General features: G+C 43.7%; 1 protein-coding gene across 1 annotated transcript in view; it reads right to left on the reverse strand.

Annotated features, from left to right (window-relative positions):
* LOC147608912 (flagellar radial spoke protein 5-like) overlaps nt 1-14594 on the reverse strand; it is a 53180-nt gene extending 38586 nt beyond the window's left edge. Inside the window, exon 1 of the mRNA XM_086788437.1 lies at nt 14465-14594. Coding sequence (XP_086644563.1) covers nt 14465-14531 — 67 coding nt within the window. The 5' untranslated portion in view covers nt 14532-14594. The remainder of the gene's footprint in view (nt 1-14464) is intronic.
* Between the last annotated feature and the right edge of the window lie 1278 nt (nt 14595-15872).

Here is a 15872-nt window from a genome sequence, read left to right on the forward strand (position 1 = left end):
CCCACATCTCCAGCTCCATCTCGGTCTAGTTCTGCACTTCCAAGCTCAACCTACTCTGTTTGATGGAAAGAGGAAGATAGCAATCAACAGCATCTTCCTCACAGAGGTTTGGGGCTTTCTTTTCATACCTTCTTTTTTGTCAAATACAAAGCCTTTGTGCTGTATATTTGGGGATTCTTGTTTATTAGGGGAGGTTTTCTAAGGTGGAAGCATCCATAGGCACTCTTGTTCTTGTGCACTACTCTCGGAGTCTTGTGTTAGCTCATTCAAGTATACACCCTCTTCTTGGTATACTTCTGCAATCACACCTTCAATCTCGTCATATCCCGGTGCCTTGTGTGCACACTCCCGTAACTCTCCTTTTCTCGTATTTTTCTAAGAGCTCACATCAAGGGGGGGCTTCCTGTTCCTAGTTCTCTCTCCAGCTTTGGAAAATCTCGTACTACTGTGAGGATGTCGCAAAGAGACACTTCCAATGAGCTTTCTGGATTCAGTGCCTTCATGACAACTGAAGATCGACTTGATGGTCCCAACTACTCATTATGGAGTTTCATGCTCAAGAATCTCTTAATTGCCAAAGGGCTATGGCAGATTGTTACGGGGCAAGAGCCTCGTCCTGTTGCACCAACTCTTGGTGCCTCGACATCAAGGACGACTCAGACTGTGGCACAAGCTGTGTCAGGCACTACCGCACCGCCTCCTAGACCCAGTGAAGACCAAAGACGGTGGGATGCTCGTGATGCTCAAGCAATGGCCATGATCGCTCTCATAGTCAAGCCCTCGATTGTACCTCACATCCAATCCTGCAGCTTTGCAAGGGCTGCTTGGGTGGTCCTCGAGACCATGTTCTAACCCCGTACCATGTTCTAATCCCGTAACGAAGCACAAGTCATGTACCTGATGCGGGAGCTGGACAACTTGACCATGAATGAAGGTGATTCCATTTCAGATCATCTTACCAAGGTAACAAACCTTAAAGAATAGCTACTAAATATAGATGAGGTAGTTGATAATAGGAAATTGATCACCACCGTTCTTAACTCCTTACCTAAGTCCTATCAGAGTTTCCATACTTCTCTAAATCTAACTATGAGAGGAGGAGGCAATCCTATATCCTTCAAGGAGTTGGTTGGATTACTTCTCCAAGAGGAGCAGTCAAGGAAGAACAAATCCAAGGGTGATGCAAGCAAAGGAGACAGAGCCTACTTCTCCAGGGACAAAGGCAAAGTGGACTCGTCACAGGGTGACACCAAGAAGAAGAAAGGAAAGTGTCACTACTACCACAAGCCAGGACACTATATCAAAGAGTGTCGGAAGAGGGTTGCAAAGCTGAAGGCTGATTAAGACTCTACAAATTCCGCTTCTTCTACCTCCGAAGACAAGCAACAACAGCCAGAATATAAAGTAAACCTAGTCCAAGATGATTGGGCTTTCTAGCCACATTATCACTATGGGGGGGGATGTTAAATATTAATAGTGATTAATGTGGAAATAAATAAGTGCTAGGTGGTTGAGTAAACTAGCACTGAATGTAAGCCTTAAATAAAGCGGTTCCAATGTGTGTGAACCACCGCTAGTATGTACAAGTCTCTTGTGTAGGAGCAGCCTCTTAAAAGGCATATGTGTGGCATCATACTTAGAATATTTGGTGGAATCTTATTTAGCATATGTGGTGGCATCAAATCAAGCATATGCTTAGAATATGTAATGAGGTCTCTCTCCTATAAAAAGCACCTACTTGTATAATGAATTTATGCTTTCCACTACATCTTGTACTCCCACAATCCTTTTAGTGTTGTTTGTTAATTATCATCGCATCTCCCTCTTCTCCTCACTCTATTGTGTGGCTACAACCATCAATCATCGCAATGCCATCTTCTCTCTTTCTCTCTCGTTCCACTTGAACCTGTCAGAAGGCAACAGAAAGATGTAGACGAATGACAAAAACGTTGAAGCTCCAAGAGAGAGATGAGAGAAAATAGCACAACACTAATGCACTAATCCTCAAGAAAAGAATGGACACAACCAGCCCGTAGGTGAGGAGTGGACTCCGTAGGCAGAGGGCTGAAGGTGCTCACCAAAGTGATCAAGGAATGACGGAATCTGAGGAAGAGGGCAGCACATATATATACTTCTATATGAGCTGGCTGACTGCATCCTAGTCCCTCACACGACCTGAAAATAGGTGAAAAACTCCATAAAAGGGTGGGCAACCCACATTAAAGGCCCATAAAAATAGGGGAAAAATATGGAGAATGCCAGAAGTAAACACCAGAAAAGCCACCAACAGGAGATGATATATGCTAACACCCAAGGAGCTGCCATGGACGCCAATAGTTGACTAAGATAATCCTTTGGTGAATAAGTTTGCAACGTTGTCCTTGGTAGCACAATATTCAAGGATAATGTCTCCCTCCAAGATCAACTCCTACACAAAATGGTATTGGATCTCGATATGCTTGGTCCACGCATGAAATACCGGATTCTTAGTAACAACCAAGCAACTCTGGTTGTTGTATGAGATAAGGGTAGGTTACTGCTGTTGAAAACCGATCTCCTCAAGTAGCCGCCGCAACCAAATCACCTCACAAGCAGCCGAACAAGCCGCTCGATACTCCGCCTCAGTTGATGAAAGCGCCACCATAGGCTGCTCTTTACTCATCCATGAAATGGCTCCAGATCCAAGAGTAAAGTAATACCCAGTGTAGGTCGTTGGAAATCCGCATCTCCAACTCAATCAAAGTCTCTCTAGCCACGTAAAGTGGCCCCCTCTCCATAGAAAATGCCAAAATCCTTAGTAACTTTCAAGTACCGCAATACGCGGAGTGCTACCTACCAATGAGTGTCCAATGGTACCTGCATGAAAGCACTGAGAGTTCCCACCACAAATGCACAATCATGCTGTGTGTTGAGCAATCAAATCAAGGAACCAACCAATTTCCTATACATAAGTGTATTTGCCACTGGATCGGATCTAGAAGAGAAGACTTTGATACTAGGATCCATGGGGGAAGTGACGGGCTTAAAATCTATCATCTTGAAAGCCTCTAGCAGCTCTGTAACATACCGCTGCTAAGAAATGAATATGCCATCCGAGCACTGAAAAACCTCCAATCCAAGAAAGAAGTGAAGCAACCCAACATCTGCCATCTCAAATTCCTGATTGAGGGCAACCTTTGCCTAAGCAATGTGTGCTGCATAGCTGCCTATGATGATCCAGTCGTTTACATAGAGAATGATAAGAGTATACAATCCTTTCTTGAGATAAATGTGGAGATTTGAATCACCCGCCGACTGCTTGAAACCCTTCTGTTGAAAGAAAGCATCAATCTTCTCATACGAAGCCTTGGGGGCTTGTTTCAAATGAGTTTCAAACCATATAAGGCCTTTTTCAGCCTGTAGACCATACCTTTGCAGCCAAGAACATGAAATCTCAAGGGCTGTTCTACATAAACTTCCTCCTTTAGCTCCCCATTGAAGAATGCCAACTTGACATCCATCTAAAAGATGGGCCAATGAGAATGTGCAACAAGAGCAAGAACAGTCTGTATGGTCGCCATCTGACCAGCCGGTGCAAAGGTATCATCAAAATCCATGCTAGCTTTCTAAGAATAGGCTTTGACCACAAGCCTGGCCTTGTGCTTATCCAAGAGTCCCATCCGATTTGTACTTGGTCTTATAGACCCATTTGACACCAATCTCCTAAAGGCGACACCGTCAAGCAACTCCCTAACTGATCATAATGACCAGATCCATGACATTCCCCTCATACTTGAGCTGTGAGCTCACCTGTGTCAGCCAAATGATAGCACCAAAAGAAATGTAAGCATCCTTCCTCATTCTTTCAAGGAGATGTGCTATCGCAATCCAAATCCTATGTGCTTCCCTGCACTCCCATAAGCAATGGAACCCATCTCTGAAGCTCTATGAAGCTCCTACACATCTCGAGCATGCTGGACTAGCACCAACAACCGATCTCCATTGGTTGGTGGCAAGACCATCAAGAAGAGAAAGCCAAATAAAGGAGGAAATATGTGTCCTCCTGTAAGTAACAGTGCCACAACCTCTAAATGTCAGGTGTGATACCATAAGCCTCCCAATGAGGTCTAAGAGTAGGGACTCTTTGAATGTATTCTAGAACAAGGTGCCTGGTGTTCTGCATAGTATAACTGAAGACACGCATTCTCTTCATCGAGTTGCTAGCATCCCTCCACACCCACTCACCGGGGTCCCAATGCAAGTACTTGATAGGACAACCGCCATACAACCAAAGGCTCCAAGCATCTGTCATTATCCCTGGGTCGAGATCAATATAAAAGAACTTCCTTGCTCTACCAACAACTCTCACAAGACACACCATCGGACCCTCGGTGATATCTTGCACATCACATCTCTCCAAATACCTATTGGATGAGGGAGTAGATGCTCTGCACATACACACAGACACACGCACACAGTCACACACAGTCGTATCAAGCTCAGAGAGCGAGAGAGACAAGATGTGATTGCTAGAAGTACTCGATAGAATAATATGAAATTAGCGGAGTACAAAATACTTGTGATCACAGGGCTGATGTGCCCAACACACTAGAGCGTGTTCATACGGGGAAAAATACCTGCCATCACAGGGTAAAAAGTGCCCGTTTATAAAACTGTTCACACCAAGACTTCCCAAAGGCCGGAGGCTAACAAACCCTCCCTGAAGTGAATGGTGTGAACGTGTACAGGGTGCCGCAGACTACCCTGGTAGCGGTAATAAGTTTAAAGCTTTGCGGAAAGCTTCAAACTTCTCTCTCGAAAGAGACTTAATAAACCCATCTGCCACATTGTTATGTGCACGCACGTAAGTCAAGGCTCTCTCTCTTGCATGGAGCCTCTCCCTGACATAATGATAATGCACCTCAATGTGCTTTGTTTGCGCATGAAAAACCGGATTCCATGCGATTGCTAATGCACTATGACTATCAGTGAAAATGGTGGTAGAAGACAACTATGTAATACCAAGATCTTTCAATAGACGGCGGAGCCATATACATTCCACAATAGCTCTGAATGTTGCCCTATACTCAACCTCACAACTAGAAGTGACCATTGTCGGCTACTTCGTGCTGAGCTATGAAATGCATGGACTACCAAGAAGGAAACAGTTACCACTGGTTGACACTAGTGTCATAACATCCTACCCAGTCACTATAAGTGTAGGCGGTCAAGTATAATGAAGACGCATTGCTATAAAACAATGCAAAGTCCTAAGCGCCTTTAAGGTCACGAAAGACACACTTCCCTGCTTGCTATTGTCGAGTGCCAGGGCAATGCATAAATCACTGCGTCTTCTTTATGCTTGACCGCCTACGCTGATAGTGACTGGGCAATGCACAAATCTGCTCAACTATGACACTGCATACTTAGGGCTAGTCACAAGTAAATCAACCCAGTTATTATCCTCCAATGCATCAAAAGGAGAAAGTGTCTCCTCATTTAATGTGGAAGCAACAAGGGCTATATTAACAAAATGAGATGCATGTCGTGAGGCAGCGCGTGTCCGACCTGACATAAGTGTAGATAGCTTGCTGTCAGTGAAGAACTCTCTATGAGTCACGAATGGCTGCATCCTCTTCAATTAATGCATCACCCATGGCATCCTGATCAAAGTGTGGCTGATCGAGAGCAATATGGGAAACTTCGGTTGTTAAATTGACTGATTGTCAGCAACTGCAGAGGGCTGATTTAGAGCCAAAGGAGGCTCAACGGATTCAACACCGGTACCAAATAATGACATGAACATGTAAGCCCTATGGACAATGTGCTATGGCACAATTTCCAACAGCAATGCATAAGTTGTCAAGGTCCACTGAATGCCAATACATCAACAAAGGAATCTTAGTCAATGGTCAAACCAACAAGGTGATAATCAAAAATGGAAATGGACTGATATAATAAATTTTTCATACATATTACATACACATTATAATTCACAAGATAGATGCACAATTTCAAAGACTTTCATGGAAGCTGCAAGCACAAGAATGACAAGTCACAAGGTTCATTATTCAAGATAGATTGAAACTTTAAAGTATCAAAGACCCTAGATCAATCATCATAGATAACATCATCCAAAATGCATAATACATATACCATGGACCATGATTCATGATGCATCAATGTCAAATGATCATATGAATCATGATATATCATCATATCATCGTCAGGATATCAAAATCAGCATAGAAACTAGAAACCAAAAAGATATAACAATACTCAAAGTCGTCATCTCAATGTCAATGTTAACAGTCATACTAAATAGTCAATGCTCAAAAAATCTAGGAGCTGGCTGCTATCCTGATGCCTCTCCCTCTGAGTCTCTTGAGCTACCAGTGCTGGAGAGACTAGTAGAGATAGAGCTCTCTCTCTCCTCATCTGATGGCATCATCTGCTGCATGACAAAAGAGCGTGCCCTGCCCCGACCTTTGGGTCCTCTGCCACCACGACCCCTACCACCATGGCGGCCGGTGCCTCCAATGTGTCTCGACTGAGCGCTCAAAGAAGTACCCACTCCTAGGAGAGAATGCAAATCAAGATCATCACCCTCCGGCTCAACAGCAGTAAGTAGAGTAGTGCTCGAGACTGAGTTTGTGTAACACACCTAAAGCGTGTCCCATCCTCTCGAAGAAACTCATAGGCAAGATTCTCGTCACTGCACCTCTGAATAAAAGCAAGGTCAATTTGCTCTCCCCGCTCCAATCCTCGCTCTAACTTTGTGAGAAGCGAAGATTTGCGTTCACATACACCAACTTATCTAGTTGGGATGTGCTCAATCCACAACATTAAGATTCAAGCACGTAAATAAGTTTATGTACATACTACATACTACATATAAAACAATCATCAATCATGTCTTGACTCTTGAGTCTTGAGTCTTAAGTTATTATGTTTACCTGTTTCTCTTTTTTGTCTGGATGTCTGCGCATATACTCTAAATGTGCTCTGCGGCACCACTAGTGTACTCTTGGGAGAGAGTGCGAAGAGCCAAGGTCTGCAACGTGGGAGTCAATCGCCCATTGATTTCCCACCATGAGACAGCTTGACGTCTTTGCTCCTCTTTCATGGAGATCTCCCATGCAAATTGGTCACAATCTTGAGAGAAGAGAAGTGACTCTTCCTCAATGCTATTCAAAGAGCACAAACCATATATAGAAGTGAATAGTTATTAGTACTAGTTACTTTGCACACTCAAGAGACACCTCTCATTTCAAATCCAAGAGAGATTCGAAACCCTGCACGTAGTCATGCATTAGCAATTGCCCAATTTATGTTTTAACACTCATCAAGTGTGACATGTGAGAGATTTACCGTCATAAACACAACCTTAGGCTAACTAAACTTCACTTAATGATGCTTAAGAGATAGACAAATAGTGTCAATGCAATGCAATGCAACTATATTAGATGAATGGGTTTACAATGAGATCTAAATAGATCTATGCTCCTGTCCTAGATGAAGATCCTTCTCGGGATGAGATGGATGGGGTGAATGCTGAAGATGAGGATTGTTCCTTGCTCCAATGCTGAGGTCCACCCTTCAATGCCGGCTTCCCTCTATGTAGGAGGTAGGAATGATGAACAATATGCTGAATATGCTGCCTATGGTGCTGAATATGCTGATTTGATGACTAAATGCTGGATGAACTGCTGTCCCACTGACTTTCCCTTGTCTCCTGGGAAGGAAACGCTGAAGGGAATGCTTGGAACTGATGCAATGCTGTTTGTATGCTGAAACGCTGATGAACTAATGATGAACTGATGCTGAACTGATACTCTCCTTGTTGCCTGGGAAGGAAATGCTGAGGAGAGGATAATCTATGTACTAATGAACTGAGATCTGATGGACTGAACTGATACTCTCCTTGTTGCCTGGGAAGGAAACGCTGAGGAGAGGATAATCTATGTACTAATGAACTGAGATCTGATGGACTAAATGGATGCGCTTCTTATATATATGTGAACCTGGCTGCTGGTCGGCCAGTGTGCTGCAGTCGGCCAGCCCCCCAGATGCTCACCACTTGCCATAAATGCCTAACTTTTGTCGGTTCGTCATCATGTGCTGTCGGCTGGTGCTAACAGCCCCGACCTGATGCAACTAAATGCCTTACTGCTCATGAAGGCTAAGGTACTGATGTTGGTGTTGAAATACCCCCATATACATGCTTATGCTGATATATGCCTGAATAATACTTAGATGTCCTGATTAATGCTTGATGATGTGAGGTGGGATTTCTATCCGAAGGGACATGGTGCCTTGAGGGTATGCTAGCCCGCCCCGAATAGTTTGCCTCTATATGGGGAGGAGGTGCAAGGAGGGGCAAAGCATGGACCGATGGTAGGCACCTTAGGAACGCACTCACACACCGGGTAGGCACGTTAGGCCTTCCCGGGTGCGGGGGAGGTTCCATGGGTGCCGAGTGCCCCGGGGGTTGCCCTCCCCGCCTTGACGGTGATCGGGCCGAACGTGGAGTCGGGACCGAAAACGGTGGAAAAACGGTCGACCGGCGGACCGGCGAGCCGTGCCGTGCAGTCCCGACGGAGCCGGGCCGGTGGATCATGGATGGAAGGCAAGACCCGAGACGAGACCGAGGGAGCCAAGCCGGGCACGAACGCAAGTGATCGGTGAGACCCGCAAGGAAAACGCGCGAGACGCGCTCGATGGGCCGATGGAGCCGTTTCATGAAGCATGGATCGTGGAAGGCCGCGTGCGGCAAAGGCGTCGCGGGACCGTTTCACGTGACATCAAGACTCATGATTACATGATAGATCATAGTAGTAAGTACTAACTTCTAAGTAAAAAGTACATACCTCTCAAGTGACAAAGCTCTGCACGTGGTCATGCATTGCCCCAGGCGTTGCATGTAGTGGTATACCAAGCTCATCGTACACCCCTCGTGATCAAAAAGACACAAGATGAAGTAGAGAGGTGAAACGGCTTGCTTTATGGCTTCCATCTTCGTCCCAAAAATCATTACTTAAAATATTAGTGATATTTTGGGCCTCTGACTTTCGGCTTCCAGTCCACCTACTCCACCCTTCACTACACACCAATCGGCGAAGAGAGTCTTTACTTTGCACCATCCAAAAAGGCATTGTACATGAACATTAAATTTGTATGAGCATTGAGACTCGGTCCATTGTCATATGAGCAATGAGCATACGAATTTAGGACGCATCATGCTTGTAAGTACTGTGTACAAATTCGAAATGTGACATGTCTGAATGTTACATATCTCTGAAGCGCTAGAAAAAGATAACCAAACCGTGTCTTTGCCAGCTTCACGAGATCATAGCGACATACGTCTCTAAATAGTGACAAAGCTTGAGGCTTTCGAGTGATGAACGTGATGATGTGCAATGTACATGCAAAGTATAACAAAACATCTCTAACTAACTCCCAATTGCGAGTTCAATCTCTTACAAAACTTAGATATTGTGCTTTTATAGAACATGACGCCACATATCATTGAAAGTGTAAACCGATAATGACTCAGAAAGTCCAAAAAACGATATGCTTGAAGGCGTCTCATAGCTTAATTTTCTTTCATGTCAACATTGTCTCTAGCCCTCCACCAAGGCATGAATATCATTAACAAATGTGTTGCCTAAATGGCTTGTCATAGTAAGCGGTACTGAGATCATATAAGACCATGGTCCATAGACAATGAACTAATTTTCAACTCAGAGAATAGTGTGAATACATCTAACCTTAGTTAGGTGCACAAAAAAGTCTTCCGAAATCTAAACATGGACAGATACCTTGAGCTCATCAAGATTCAACAAACTAACTACACTTGAACAATCGTCAACCCCACAACATCGACGGCTTTGCTAGACGTGCCGCTTCACTCCCCACAGAGGCTACCCACCGCTATTGTTTTGCAATCATACTTATCACACTTCAAACGCTTAAAAGTATGATAAGTATGAAAATGTTTAAAATGTAAGGGCCACCAATGATACTTATGTTACAATACGTGCTTCATTCTAATGCATGTGGATACAATTTCTTACAAAAAAAAATAGTCCCTGAACAAGTTTTCGATGCTTTTAAATCCTCATCAAGTTAAAACATTTAATTTTAGGGAGTAGAAGATCAACAGGTTGACTTATCACAAGCCGCAACAAGACACATGCTCCCAGGTGACCAATAAGCATGACAATCTGACTAGTTGATGTAATGGTTTAGCATGCTCTTTAACCGCACAGTGAATATTTCCATAATTCTTCATTGCGTATGGTCAAGCCTGTAAACATATTGCTTTCAGATGCTTCAAAAGCCCAATAGAAGAGCACATAACATACACGAGAATCACACATTTTTTTCACTCATTTATAAATGTTTTGGATGAGCAATCATACGAGTATGATTGCAACTACTTTACGCCAATGTTGCAACTGACATTACCTAATAGCATAGTAGCAACGGAACGAGAACGGGAACGGGACGAAAGCACCACCAAGGGAACGAGAACGAGAAAAAGGGGGAACGGAAACACGGAACGACCTAGATAATTCCTAGAAATGACGATAAATCTTAACATACAATGCTCATTTATATAACCAAATCAGAGACACACTAAAGTCTAGTGCACCATAATTTGCATAGCTAGATACTAACACTGAATAGATCTCACAAGTCAAAATAAATTAGCCCACATCATACATGACATAAGTGACAAAAAGCACAAAATGTGGCCCACATGGCACAGCCTAGATAAAAGAAACAATCCAAGTCCAAAGTCCAAGCCTCAAGGTGACATGCAAATAGTAAGGAGATATCATGCATGGCTACTGCCAGTGATGCCATCAAGGAGACTATCATCTATGTCATCCAAGAAAGCCATATCATCAAGACCAACATCTGCAGCATCCAAATCTTCAATCCCATCCTGACCAGGATCTGCTAGTCCATGTGTCTCCTCATCATCCGAGGACTCTTCATCAAGCAATATAAACTTCTCTGGTTTGGGAGATGCCATATCACCAAGCAAGCGCAAATTAGCACTTACAAAAATCAAGTCATTGACTTGTTTTGTCCCAAATTTGTTCCTCTTCTTGGATGCAACATGGCCGAACACACTCCATAGCTGCTCAATCGGAGAGGAGCTTGCACCTTGAGACAAGATCCTTACTGCCAATGATTGAAGCTGTGGTGTACGAGCCCATAATCCTCCCACCATAAAGCAGCCCCTATCTTAAACCTATCTCTCTGTGCATCAGCCGATCCAAACCTTCCCAACTTGCTGCGATAAAATCCAAGTTGGTCTTTCACCAACCTTCGTTTATCTGCATCACGAACCTGCCTAGAAAGCACTGTCTCCCAACCATCCATCACCTCATCATCGGCCTCTTGTCCACATCCTTGGAACTCGGGATCCAAGACATACGCAGCAGCATGCATAGGAGAATGATAACCATTCCATCGTGCTTCACATAATTCTCGAACCTCTGCATATTTCTCATCAGACAAGCCCATTTTTCCTATTTTCTCGATCATTCGGTCAGCCCCCTCATAAACCTTGCCAATGCATGGCTCCCGTCCATCTGCAATCCGCATCAAGCGTATGATCAGCTTCATCATAGCATTGATAGTATTGACCTCATCCCAAAATGTGAAGTCTTGTATGGTTCTTGCAACCTCTATGCCGGCTCTTGATCGAGAAAGTGCCCATCCCATCCACTCATTGCATACAACCAACTGCTTCAAAGGCAATTGCACTTTGGATAACCTCTTCATCATGAGAAAGTTATAACCAAAGCGTGTCTCTGAGTACTTCAAGAGATCCTTTTTGGCCGATCTCTTGCGGAATTCATTCAAAATAAACTGATGGTTTTGAATGAAGCTTATTATCTCCTTGCCTTTTTGAATGTGTGGATCAACCCATGGCAAGCTGCCAACATCCTTCAATAAGTTGCTCAAACAATGAGCAAAGCATGGACTAAATGTGATATGCAGATACCTGTCTTCAAGCTTAAGACCAGCTGCTCTATTTGTTGCCTCACCATCAGCTAAGAACTGAATAACATTCTCTGGTCCAACTTTCTCAATACCTTCGGCTCACTCTTCCACAAGCTGATCTGCAGTTTTTCCAGTCCCAGAAGCATCATGTGAGGAAATGAATTGCATTCTTCCTCGAGAATAAGCAACCATGCCATGAATGGACCTTTTTCGAGTGTCACTCCAACCATCTGCAATAAGTGACACACCATTCTTTGCCCAACTTTCATGCACAGACTCTAAAGCACATTCAATTGCAGCTTTCTCCTTTTGCAACAAGGTGGTGCGTAGTGTCTCATATGAAGGAGGCTTGTATGTTGGACCATACCATGCAATCTCCTGGACCATTTCAATGAAATATGGAGACCTGGCAACATTGAATGCTACATGATCATGATAAAAGAACCTTGCAACAGCTGCATCTACCCTCTCTTTCTTGCGGGGATCCCAAGCTGCTCCCAAGGTTTGCTGCAGGAACTTGCACCCATAGACTGCGAATCTTGGGAAAATGCAAAGCTCCCAAGTCCTCCATACTGTTGTCCATCTCCCAAGTGTCTTCCCCTTGTCTACTGAAGTAAGATGCATCAATTGCCAGTTTCTTTCGTGCACATGCTTTCTCCTCTTCACTTGGGTACTTTGCCAAAAGCTCTCTACGCATTTCAGGTGTTGTCCCTGGGCATTTGTTCACTTGTGCTTTTTCATTGTTTACATGGCATAGATGTGCTCTCACACGGTTTGCTCCTCCTGACTTCTCTTTGTTACATTGCTTGCATTTCCATCGTGTTGCACCTCCCTTAGATGAATACCTTTCTAGCCTTTCAACCTCGTCCCACCAAGTAGCATTCGAAGCCGATCGCTTTGAACCCGAGTAAGCCATGATTTCTGCAAATTCGGGCAAAAAGTTGAATAGGCTTTCAAAGTTAACCATTACAGAGAAATGAGTCCCTTTTTTTTCTTGTGTTTATGGGAAAGAGACTGTGCAGTGTGCAGTCCAGATTGTGACATAGGTAATTTTTAAAACACCAAAAGTTCAAGCAAAGAAAGAGAGAGAGAAGAAAGAGAAAAGCTTGCTGCCTTGCCTTTTAGATGAATGTAGTCACTATGTGTACAGTGTACACTGCAAGTCTGCAAGGGCTGGGGGCCTGGCTGGGACGACTGTACTATGTAGTACAGAACAGTACGCCATACGGGCAGGACAGTACGGGCAGTGGAGTCGTGGACAGCAACGGCGACTACAGTACACTGGTACAGGCGTGAACTCCGAAAAGCGACGGGCGAAAGGCGTACGGGACCCGGGTGCGAATTTCCGAAAAGCGACTGGCGTAAGGCTTACGGGCTTCTATTTTTTTTAAAAAAAATCCACGTCATTAGCGTTCCCACGTGGGGGAACGGCAGGCTCGCGTTCCCTCTCCCGTTCCACAACCGTTCCCTGTCGTTCCACGTCTTTTCGACCACCTCAACGTTCCACTCCCCGTTTCCAACGTTCCACTGGTTCAGGCGATGGGGGAACGCGTTCCACCGTTCCCAATGGGGGGAAACGGAGTTCCCCCGCTACTATGCCTGATAGTGCCCACCAAGTGGGTGATAAAAGGTATCCTTAATTCAGGGCTATGGGAATTTACATCTGCTAAATTATTTAGATATAGCACCATACATGTTCATAGATACATGCCATGGGCTTTGTGCACAGGAGGGTATAGTACTATGTTACTATATACATATATATACCTAGATGAATCCAAGAACATGCCCAAATTCACCTTTTAGGAACATGCATGTTATATACTCATGGTAGTCAACCCACAAGACTATATAACTATTGACTCTATTATGCATAGTATGGACTAGATACTACGACATCCCCGTGCCCAATAGTGGATGTAGAACACTGTTTCAAGATATGCTCTCACACACACACACTCCACACACACACACGAGCATATATTCACACAAAGTCCTTCGTACTGAGTTTCTGTCGAACCTCCAGAGATGCAGGGCAGACTCAGCCATAATGAAGCCTAGCAATAAGGGAAGTAGCAAATAGAAAGAATTAGTACTATATACCTTTGTGTGTACAAACAAAAGTGTCCCAATTGTGATACTTAGCGCTATGTTGACGATCTTAGTCTTGCAGCATGCTTGCAGGTGAGTTTACTTTGGCTATGGTGTCTATTTGGTACAGAGCAGTCCCCGCCCATCAGCAGGGACCCATCTGGGCGCCCACCGTTGGGAGATGGGCGGGCATAACGAGGATTGTTCTGTACATGGTCTTGGTCTAGGACCATGCTCCTGCGGGCAGTACAGTGCACAGTGCACAGTGCACAGTGCATAGTTCTTTTCAAGAGATTACACTAAAATGAATCAGTTTGAAGCAGCTTGGAGGAAGGTGCATTTGACAGGGTAGTGATGAAGAAGCACTTACCGATTATGATGGCCGGTACTTGGAGAGCTCCAACAGGCCTGCAGGGAATCGTGGCGTCGTCGGCCATGGTCGACGCATTATAATAATACTGTGTTTGAGACGCTCTTGGTAAGGTTGTGTTGCTTTGGGTTTTTTCAGCCAATCACATAATGACAAGTGGCTCCATCTGTTTCCACGCTTTTTGCGGGTCACGTGAAACATTTTTCTCAACCAATCATAAACCTTTCGACTTCGAAATTTTGTACCTCCACTAAAATTTATCTAAATCGCCCAAATTTTTTGCTCATTTTTTTGGAATTGGAAAAATGATGTTTACAGGTTAAAGTAGAAATATTGCAACTTGCAAGTCCCATGCATGAGGTGCTGGGTTCAAAACCTGCTGGCTGTTGACTGCGGCATGAAAAAGCGCGCACACACACACACAAGCACAAAGATCCCCAAATATATATATATATATTGTTATTTTTCTACCCCAGCTTTGTTGTGTTTATTGGGTAGTTATCATTAGAAAGGCACCATTACTTCAAATTATTTTCTAATGATGTACTTGGAAAGAGTTATTCCTTGATGTGGTCTCAAGTATATAGAGACAGGTTTTAGTATGTGAAAGTTTGGGATAAGGCCATCTCATTTCATCTATGTAGGATTTTATGCTATTTCTCACCAGATGGCTCACTTTTTGCTCAGGGGAAGCGTCATAGAGATCAGATGGAGGATGTAGAGGAGCATGAGGATGTTATAGCAGAGGAGGGGGAGATATTCACACCATTGTCGGAGGGGATAACCGAGTATAAGAGGAGGGGGGATATTTTGCTAGTGGGAGACTTTAATGCTAGGACCCAGAGTTAATTTGGGGATCTTTGTGCTCGTGTGTGTGTGTGCGCGCTTTTTCATGCATATATATATATATATATATATATATATATATATATATATATATATATATATATATATATATATATATATATATATATATATATATATATATATATATATATATATATATATATATATATATGGGGATCTTTGTGCTCGTGTGTGTGTGTGCGCGCGCTTTTTCATGCCGCAGTCTCAACAGCCAGCAGGTTTTGAACCCAAATGACACGTTTTATGAGAACACCGTGTTCCTTCATTTTATGCAAAGGGCCACTCAGCATAGAAAGGAAAAATGTATGTGTGTGCATGTGTGCATGTGCATGTGTGTTATATTTCAAGACCCATTACAACATGGCATTTTTAAATGATGTGGGTTAGGCTCTTTACATACATGGGAACAAAAGAGATCGCCCAAATGATATGTTTTAGGCTCTTTACAAACATGGGAACAAAAGAGATCGCCCAAATATATTGAAGTTCCATGGTCAACATGCAACTTTTTCTTTGCTAGGTGGCACTTCCATAAATCCTC

Source organism: Cibotium barometz, chromosome 52, assembly GCF_041138505.1.
Source record: "Cibotium barometz isolate CiBa-2024 chromosome 52, ASM4113850v1, whole genome shotgun sequence".
NCBI lineage: Eukaryota > Viridiplantae > Streptophyta > Polypodiopsida > Cyatheales > Cibotiaceae > Cibotium > Cibotium barometz.